The following is a 10,582-nucleotide window of genomic DNA, read 5'->3' on the forward strand; positions in this document are numbered from 1 at the left end:
TGCTCTTCTCTGTAAGTGAATGGTGGGGGTAAGGAAGTTGTGGTATCAGCAAGATGTAAGATTTGAGGTTTTCACAGCGGTGAGTATGAAGATTTCCGTCTTCTGGGTTGTTGCGCTGTGTAGTCTGGTCGATGTTAACAGAAGACGGAAATCTTTATCAGCAAGACGTTAAAATAAATAAAAATGGGTTTTGCATCATTCTTTTAGACAAGAAAGGTCTAGTACCAAGAAGTCTTCATGTAGTTCCCTTCTTGTGCCCAGTCAACAGAATCAATGCACTGAAAACATTCATGTATTTGCATGCGATACCTTGCAGTGACAGACTGCTAATTACTTGCCGAATGACAAACTGATGAAAGAACAAACTTTATTCCTTCACTAACAATGTGACCACAACCTCTATGAAGAAAACCAGGCATATTCTAAGGGAAAACTGAACCCTAACTCCGCTTGATAACCAGAAATGGATGAATCTAGCCAAGAGATCCAGACAAATGTAACGCATAAGGGCCTATATCAGTTCACATGGCTGGTACTGAGGACAGCTACAGTCCGTGATATTTGGCAGCAGTGTATGGACTAAACACTGGCAGTATCTCACATGTTTTTCTTATTTAGATGAGAATCTGTTGACACTTTACAATTATGAACACTTACAAATTCTAGACAACTGTCTAAATTAGCAGAACGTCAACTCTCAGAAAACAGGTAATAAATGTGCATTTACTAAAAATGAAAATCCCTGCCTTGTACAGAATTTGAAGGTAGATTACCAACTCACGTATTTGCCATCTGACCCCATACTGAGCCAACTTAATCCAATCCACACCCTCATACCCTAATTCTTCATGACTGTCTCACCTCCTATATAATCTCTTCCATTTTTTGGACTAAAATTTTGTATGCATCTCTACATCTCACCCTAAATGACTTCATCACCCACGTGATATTCGGTAAAAACTTAAGTGAAAGCCTGTGAAGTAATTTTCTCCATCCTCTTAAGTTCAAGTTAGGGTATTTAAAATCTAATTTGATTCAGAAGATGCTTACGTACAGTAAACCAGGGACGAAGTGGTCATGGCTGATTTCAACACACCGCCATTTACACGGAACAATTAAAGAAAACTTTAAGCAATCTCAGTCAGGCAACTGGTTCTAAAACAAAGATTATAAATGTAATTCCTGAAACACTCTGAAGATGAGGCCTCCAAACTAGATTTTTTGGGTCTGTTTTGAGGATATGAGAAAAGTGACAAAATAACATTGAACTGAATCTTGAGGAAATGGGATGCAAGGATGTGAACTGTACTGAAGTGAGGTCTCTGGTATTAATGGAGATGAACCAATTACCAGAGTTATTTAAATAACTGTAGGTGTAACAGTACGTCTTTACTTTGTCACAAAGAGTGTCTACATGTCAGCCATATCAGCAATTCTTCATGTGTAACACCTGTGTCCATGGCCTTATCTACTGGGCTGGGTTTTTGGTTTTGGCATTTTGGCTAAGAGACTCTGGATGTCTTTCTTTTCATCATATGATTTCCATAGTTCAAAAAGGTTGATGACATACCGTGCTATTTCTTGTATCTTCTCAATGTCTACATTCAGCTCAGCAAACCAGGATTTCAGGTCTTTCTGCAGGATCACACACGCAATCTGCAGACAACCTGTAAAAAACACAGGAAAAGTTAAGTGTATATCAACTGCACAGTTTGTGAAGCATAGGATGGAAGGACAACATGGAATAAAGCAGTCACTGTCTATTCTTAAGGTATAATGCCCAATGTCTGCTTGGAGGGACTAATAAAAATCACAAAACCCTCATGCAGAGATAATTTTGAATTATTTACATTTTAGTACTTTGAGGATTTGAATATAGCTTTGAATTAATAATCAACTGTATTTCAAATCATCCGCATTAAAAAACACACAAAAATGCATATTTAAGACTGGGGAATGAGACTTCCTTTGAATTAGATTTTGAATTAACTGATATTGAATTAATAAGGTTTTACTGTATACAATACTAGAGACGAGCAAATAGCACTTTCTGTTTTATGTAATTGACTCTTCTTAATGCTCACAGAAGTTATGGAAGTACCTAACTCTCAGTCATATCTAACAAAAAGCTTTCGTCTACATTTAAATGTAACTGGACCATACTACAATTACGTTTTTATTCCTTACCACGGTACTACACCCAGAAGATGACTCAAAGAAAGTTCAATGTGGGCTTCATGTAGGGTAGTGGTTGTAATTTACCGATTCCTTGATATCACATTTAAATGAAATCCATAAGAATATATTTGGAGTTGAAATGCATGAATGGACAGACAATATCTCCATTTTTATACTCACTTTATACACTTTGTGCTAAGAAAGCATGAAAAAGAAACATCACCCTCAAGGAATCACTCACCAAGAGCTATCTGATACGGTGGATACAGCAGACACACATCTGTCCGCAGACTGTCATTAACCACTCTCCAAGCTAGTGCCAGTAACTGATCCTCTTGCCCAATGTCTTGAATAAGCTGCAGCAGGGGGCGGTATGGCTGGTACACAATAAGGCAGCAGTCCAAGTTCTCCAAGAGGTAAAATTCACACTCCAGGATGTGGTTTGTTCTGTACGGGAACTCCTGTGAGTAAGCGTAGCTGAACTTATTCTTCACTGCAATATTACAAGATGTTACTTTAATGTCACATGGTGCACCTCAATTAATCATGGTGACATAAGCACTACATCTAACATAAGGTACAAAATCAGGGCATTAGGCAAGATCTGAAGGTAGACACATTTCTGGAACAGTTTGTGAAATTAAAGATACAGTGGAACAAATATGTTGCAAATGAATGATTTAGAAGACTTCTTTAGAATACATAAATAATGAAGATGGTCAATAAAAGACAAATGCTAAAACCAAAGATTAGGTGGAGAGACCAAGTAAGGGAACTCATACAAATTATAAGAGACGAGTGAAAACATATGTAAGAAGAATGATTATGAAAGATCAGAACAATGGAGGATATTTGGTCATAAGATGTCATGTAAAGGTGGAAATGTCAATGGATTAAGATGATGATATTGAAGAACATGTTACTATTAAAATTTAGAAAATTAGTTAAGTTTGATTTGTATAATGTGTTGATAAACACACATGACTGGCACAGCTGAGTTGATTTCAGGCACGTTAGTTAATCATGTTGTTCTATCACAGCTGCTTGCATTCCCAGGAAGCAGACCACCATCTCATCTACTCCTGCACATGCGTTATATGCACGATCTTTCTAAAAAGATGCTCCAGTTTTAATTGCATATAATTAACTAACTACATAGCAGACAATAACGTATTTGGTGTCTGAGTTCAGTAGTCTTGGAGATTGACAATCACTTAAAAACATTTTTAACATGTGCACCGTTGGTGTCCACAACCATCTGCAGATGGCAATGGAAACTTCACACAACAGCACTAGATTTTCTTCACACATTTGCTAATAGGGTTTCAAAGAAAGAACCATGTTGCTATGTTCATATAACTATCATCTTCATTATTCTTGTCCTCCAGGATATTAAGCCTAATTTGGCCTGTTACAGATACCACAATACTTTTAGATCCTACACACTTTCTTCCTCTTGCTCGAGAGTTTATAACTTTTTGTAGATGCTCTTCTGACAAGAGGACCTGGTCATATGATACCCTCTAATATGGCTCCAGTCTTGCTACATGGGCAGTTGACACTACTCTGACTTTCTGACCAAAATATGACATGTTGACAGTTATTGTTTCTTTACAACACAAAATTCTATTTTTCATATTCTTTACTGTTACTTCATAAAATCTTATAAAGTTGACTGCAAAAGATCAGTTGATAGCATGTGGCTTGGGTTTTATTCCAAGTTAAGTTCTTCTTAATCACCATGTCTATAATGGTTGTGAATGCCACAACATTTCATTAATTTCTGAGTCTTTGCATTTATTTATTTATTTTCTTTCTTCCTTTATTCATATTTGTGAACAAGAAAAGTTAAATTAGTTTTAAAAATACACCAATATTTTACAAAAGTGATGTTTTATACATTGTCAAAAATATAAGATAAGCATGGTATTCTTCAAACTAATGGCATCATGTAAAGTTTTCTGCAATGTAAACCACACTGCATTCCTGGCAAAAGAAAAAACCACAAAATACAAATACAGGAAGCAGGCACTGCTTAGATGTTCATGGTGTTTTCATTGCATTTAGAACGAGTACCATCCAGAATTCTGCAAGCCTGTCACCCTAATTTGTTCAAAACTATTTTGTTATTGTGTATAGCTTCTCTATTGTAAGATGTTGCTATATTTTCAGCCTGCAACATAAAAGGAAAAACGAGAATAAATAAATGCAAAGACTTGAAAGCAAATGAAATTTCATGGCCTTCAAAGCAATTTTACACATTTGAATAAAAATTTCTTTGGATATTATCCATTGTCTAGTAAAATATAAAATATAAAACGTAAAACGACGTTTCGGAGATGGGACTCTATCTCGGTCTTCAGGTTCCTACTCAGTTGGGCCCACTAGATAGAGCTAATCCCTATCTCCGGACAAAGTAAAAAAGTGAAAGTCCTGGAATAAAAAGACATCACCACACCAACCAACCGTGGGATGTAAAAGAATAAATAGTAGAAATAAAATTTGTTAAACACGATAAAAGCCAAATAAAACAAAAACTCACAAAATGTGGGAATAAATACATATGAACATTAATTTGAAACTCGATGCACAACTTGGACTTCTTCAGAGATGACTGGAATCCAAATAAGAGATAAATTTTAGACATAGTTATTAAAAATCCTAACTGAGAATCAAACTCAGATTACATCACCTGCACCATAGACAAACATACCACCAAGTTTCGGTAGTCCAATTAAGGGAGCCAGCTTTTATGAGACTTGTGAAGCAAAAGTGAGAAATGTGAAAAATAAAATTGTGTATAACAAAGAAACAGTACAGCGTAGGATTTGATATTCTCATGGCGGCAAGTATGAAGACGGCTGTCTTCTGTATTTTAACACCATGCAGTCTGGTAGTCTTATCACCCTGGTGATGGAGGCAGCAAGTACCTCTGAAATGTTGGCAAACTTCTACCAGACTACATAGCACTAAAACCAAAAATATAACCATCTTCAAACAGTGAACTTTCCTGCATTACATAATGAAAGATTCCATTTAATTAGCTGTAACTGTGACTCACCTACATTCTGGCAAGTTGTGATGAGTCTACTATTGGAAATGACCCCAAACTCTTCCACTTTTGAAGCAAGGAAAACACACGTTGGTGCCAAGAGTAATGGGTCAATACACTTCAGAGAATTTCGAGCATAAAACCGCTTGAAGAATACCGTCGCAGTTGCAATTACTTGTTGCCTCAGCTTCAACTGTTCACCAAGAATCTGAATCACTGGAAGAAAACAAGAGCATTACAGTTTGCAGTAGTTGTGGTACAGAGCACGCAAGAGTAGTGAGTGACTGACAAGCTTATTGAAGGAACAAAGAACTAAATATTCAGGGTTTGAAAGAATTGGAAACATGCGGGCAATTAACAGAAAAACTAAAAAGTAAATTTTGAAGTCTCATTCAGGTATAAAGTATCCCAATGGCAAATCAACAAAATACATTAGATATAAAAACCTACTACTTATAGCAGAGCCTCTGAGACTTAATAAGTCATTGAAACAGCAACCTGTACGCCACTTTCAAGATAAACGCAGTTAGAGTACTTTCATTTAATTGCTGTTCTTTTCTCACACATATATGTTGTGCAAAAAAGTAGTAATACATAAATGGCTAGTTGTAACATTTCCACATATTCATTTTCGATATAAATCCAGAAATCAGTACATTTTTTGTTCCATGAGGGATCCTGGAATTTTATAGAAACACAACTTATCCTTTCACTGAAACTAACTGCAAATGGATTTTGGATCCATTCATGCTGAGGAGTCAGGTCTGAAAGGTGACTCCCAAATTGCCTCAAGATTAATTTCTTTGAAATCACAATAAATTTCTTGAAGACACTCACTCACGGTACCACATATTTCTATGTAGTCAGGCTTCTCCAAAGTGTTATCATTTTCATGAATACTGAAACTTTGCACAAGAAAATAAACAAAATTTTTCATTTGTACCTTGAAGACAGATGTTTAGTCTGTTCAGCTTATGAAATATATCTCATAAATGTGTTAGAATATATTACTTCTTAAACAAAATATGATGATAAGTTGGGAATCATAGACCTGTAGAAACCTAAATACTTCTGTCAACTCAACGAGTCATTCGAGAACTTTATCTCTTGATAACCACCTTAACTCTGAATGCAATATAAGGGATTTTTGGTCTGCCTGCATTTCCTCACACAATACTTCAAAGGGCAAGCTTTCACAACTTTTACAGCTCCTTGTAGCACGGTATGTAATTGTGGCTAAGATCACAGTTACAGTACCTTCCTTTTTATGAAGTTTACATAAGGAGCAATGAGCCTTACTTCAGTTCAGAGGCCTTTCCTGTATTTTGTCAATGCTGTTGCTCCATTTGTACAGATGACAACAAAATTTGACAAAGAAACATCTTCTTAAGTGGTACAGTCATTCACAGCTTTGAATGTATCACTTCCTGTGGTCCTTTCTGTGAGCAGCTGACAGAACACAAAATCATCATAAATGTTTTCTTCAAAGCAGTACGCCTATCTGACAGACACAAGCAGCTGGGGTAAACCTGCAACATCTGTTAATGCAACAAACTGAAGTGCAAATTTTGGACTAGATTCAGATTAGCAGTTTTTCCTTGGTGTCTCCTGACAATGATTACATCTGTCACATCATGGTATTATTAGGAAGAAGAATTGCTTGGCCACAGTTTTCACCTACATAATACTGATGACTTCCAGTAGCAGCCACGTCTCTCCGATGGTATGAGGCTTTTTATTTTTATCAATTAAAAATAAGATCCTATACGAGGCTTGAAGTACTTTTGTGGAAGTACTGACTGCAATTTTCATGAAGTTTAGGTATTTTGCATTTCTAAAAACTTCCATTCAAAGGATTCTAGTGGCTTATTTGCAAGTGATGCATGTCTTCTTGTTAAATACACAAGCATTTAAACTATCGTTTGTGGCAGCTTCAGGGTGTGCAACACACTGTGAATGTTCTTCTCCGTTTACAAATTGACAAGTAAAACCAAATATCAAGAAACCTGATATTTTCTTATCCTTCCTTTTTTACACCAAGACAGCCATGGATTTCTTCCGTAGAACTGCTTGCACAGTTGTCACTGATATGCTCACCACTTTCACACGGTTTTATAAACAAGGAATCCATATTTTTACTCAATGCACAGGCAATTCTGATAAACAAAGGACACAATGATTCCTATATTCTAATAATCTGAACTTCAAAATGTGTATTTTGCATTCATTTGCTCCTAAGAAAACCAACAATCACACCATTATCCTTACCAGAGTGCTCAGGTCAGTTTAATTACTGTTAATGCTCAGACTGACTATCTTTAAACATGTCATACCACATCATCACTACTAAGTGTATTGCTAAATAGCATTATACCGGTTAATGGTTTCAATTTTGGAGAATAATAATTAAGAAAAAGGCATTCTCATAATTTTTATTTTTATGACCACCATTTTCTATTTTACATGCACCACACTGTTCTAGCACAGACATATGTAAGTAGGAAAAGTGTGGAAAGAGGACTGATAGAAGAGGAAGGGAAAATAAAGCATAAATACTCAATACAACAATTTTAAATCTGAATGCCCAGGTCATCAACAAAAAGGACACATTTCTTTGGCTTATAAATGGAGAACTTAAAGAAGAAGCTAAAAGTGAGACAAATGCTGCAGAAGATCAAGAAATTAACACCAGACACTGAAAACTGCAGATAACAGTAAATTAAAACTGTGCTAGCAGTTGATAACAAAGCAGAATGGTAAATAGCAGGATATTCAGCTCTAGATAAGCAAGGCTCTCTAAAACATCACTGTAGGGTGTGCACATGACTACATTTTAATATATGTAAACAATAGTATAGTATTTAATTAATTTTAAATGTATTTTCTGAAATCTACTATGTAATGAACCTTATGGACAAGGTTTGACCCTGGCTCATGGACAGGATACACTTATCACAGTATGTATGTGTGTATACATTCGTACAGTGGGGGGGGGGGTTTCCCTTTATTACATTGCTTGCCAATAGCAGAAACCTACAACAGATGAGCACAAAAATATAAAGCTCCTTTCTTACTACACTATTTTCTCCATCATCATTTCACTTCATCCCTCAGAGGTCCAAATATTCTTCTCAGCACCCTGTTCTCAAACACCTTCAATCTGTGTTCTTTCCTTGATGTAAAAGACAAATATTCACATCCATACAAAACAACAATGTGGTGTATTTAAGTTCTACGCTTGTAGATATTAGACATGATGACAAAAGATTCCATCTTTTCTGCATTCCCTGAATTCTTCTGCCCTACATTTTTTTTGAGAATGTAAATTTCATCTGTTACAGCTGTTCCCAAATTTGTTCACTTTGCCACATTTTATAATTATTTAATAGCTATCTTTATATTATTAGTTTTCCTGCATTCTCTTTATGAGACATTAACATGTACTTAGTTTCAACTGTAATTCAAGACCAACTTCCTTATCAACATCTAACAGAGCTTTTTGTTTTTCTTTTGTTATTGCCAAAAAAATTATTATTATCATCAGCAAAGACAATCCACTTCCAATCCCTTTGTGATTTCCTTAACTTTCCTCACAGTGTACTACATAGCAAAGTTAAAAAGAAATGGTCATAAAGCAAATATTTATTTGAGATCATTCTAAAAGGAAATCCATCTCAAATTGAGATTACATGTTCTCACAGAAGGAAGTATAAAGATCAGTCTTCTGGGTTCTTGTGTTGTGTAGTTGATACAGAGATGTTTATCACCATTTCACAGGTGCTTGCTGCCTCCATCAACAAGGCACTCTGTACATGAACTTTAAAAACTATACAATTCTTTATGTAGTTCATAATATTAACATTCCTAGATAATTACTGCATTTGTCATATTTGTTTTAAATAGATGAAATTGTAGGTAGTATATGTGGTTTTCATAGTGGTGAGTACAAAGATGGCTCTCTTCTGAGCTGTAGCACCATATGGTTTGTTAGAAGATTACCAACATTTTTGAGGTGTAGATACAATAGCAGATCCCTTCCACTGCCATTCTGCTACAACCTCTAATGATTTAGGTTCAGGTACTAATGACTCAGCCACATGTATCGCAGTCTGCCTAGGATCATTAACCCCACAAGCATTCAGCAGCTGCCAACAATAATTTTGTCATTGTTCAGGTCACTAATATTCCTGATATGAGTGTTTCCAGCTCAATTATTTTTTCCTCCAGATATTCCCTTTCTTTACTGTCCTAACATTTTGCTAGTTTCATGTCTACATTGTTCATACTAGCTCCATCATTGTAATTAAGTCTGTTCCTTTTGATAATTTTGAACACTCTTCACCAAATCATATTTTATGCTGCTTTAACATACACTCTCCCTGGCTAAACTATGATATTCTCAGAAATACTTTCCCAAGCCCTGTTCATGTCCACACTAATTATAGACTTCAATCTGATAGTTTTCCTTAACTTCTCCATTGTTCAGCTACTAAAATTTAATCTCACCAAACTTTTCCATTGCTAGTTTACTTATTAATTAACTTACAATTTGAAAAGAAAATAAAGATCTTCTGGTACTCCTCCTCAGTAAGGACACTCAAGTCCTGCTGTCGTTCACGGATTAAGTCTTGTCGGTCCAACAGCCACTGCTGACTGTGTAAACACAAATTCATGTTTGTATAAATGTTGCAGCTCAGTTTCATGAACAAGCTACATTCTAGTTTTATTGTGGTATGCCCGTGCTACATTTTTTCGCTATATCAACTACAAGTATCTTACTATGTTGCGTCAGTCATTACAAATTCCCTAAAAACCAAACATTGTACAAATTCATGCCACTGTTAAGATACTTACTTTCAGTACGTATTGAAAACCAAGCTACAAACGCTGATAATATTATGATATTAATTATACTCACTGATGAGAACTCTCCCAAAAATTTCCTGCCATTGTGGTGTCGTTCTGTGGTTAATGTCTTATTTACTATGCAACATCAAAACAATACACAATTTTATATAATTTTCTAAATAGGATTCTTCCATATAATTTTATTTAAATTAACTACGAATCAATTCCACTTCGTCTGAAGAACTGATAATAAAGTAAATTCACCGGCAACAGTACAAAATATTAGCATCCCTCCCGTGTTTATTATAACTCGAACATTTTATTTATACTACGGATTGCGGGTACTGTCAAATTTCTTCTTCTTGTTTGTATTATTTCAACAAATGCTTTCGATTATGGTCAGCGTGGAACAAATGACAATCCACGGCATGTAGTGTGATCACGCGCGATCCGTGGAACTTGTAACAATTTCTCTATTCTTTGCGTTTTTTTAATTGTCTCAAG

The 10,582-nt window shown here is 35.5% G+C and overlaps 1 protein-coding gene across 1 annotated transcript; it reads right to left on the reverse strand.

Moving 5' to 3' along the window:
- Positions 1 to 1,368: 1,368 nt before the first annotated feature.
- CycC (cyclin C) lies at positions 1,369 to 10,449 on the reverse strand. The gene is made up of 5 exons (XM_022080364.2): positions 10,149 to 10,449; positions 9,777 to 9,883; positions 5,240 to 5,446; positions 2,420 to 2,671; positions 1,369 to 1,667 (listed from the first exon to the last, which is right to left on the reverse strand). Exons 1-5 carry the CDS (start codon positions 10,178 to 10,180, stop codon positions 1,465 to 1,467), a joined length of 801 nt encoding a protein of 266 aa, XP_021936056.1. The 5' UTR covers positions 10,181 to 10,449; the 3' UTR covers positions 1,369 to 1,464.
- Between the last annotated feature and the right edge of the window lie 133 nt (positions 10,450 to 10,582).

The sequence above is a fragment of the Zootermopsis nevadensis genome, unplaced genomic scaffold (assembly GCF_977971745.1).
Source record: "Zootermopsis nevadensis isolate Lab colony 2312 unplaced genomic scaffold, Znev_1.0 Znev_ptg000022l, whole genome shotgun sequence".
In the NCBI taxonomy this organism is placed as follows: domain Eukaryota; kingdom Metazoa; phylum Arthropoda; class Insecta; order Blattodea; family Termopsidae; genus Zootermopsis; species Zootermopsis nevadensis.

Excerpts from the sequence above, each read along its gene's own strand:
- CycC (XM_022080364.2), bottom strand. The coding sequence starts at position 10,180 with ATGGCAGGAAATTTTTGGGAGAGTTCTCATCA. Across the intron at positions 9,884-10,148 it reads TTTTGGGAGAGTTCTCATCA|TCAGCAGTGGCTGTTGGACC; the intron begins GTGAGTATAATT and ends GTGTTTACACAG. Across the intron at positions 2,672-5,239 it reads CACAACTTGCCAGAATGTAG|TGAAGAATAAGTTCAGCTAC; the intron begins GTGAGTCACAGT and ends GTAATATTGCAG.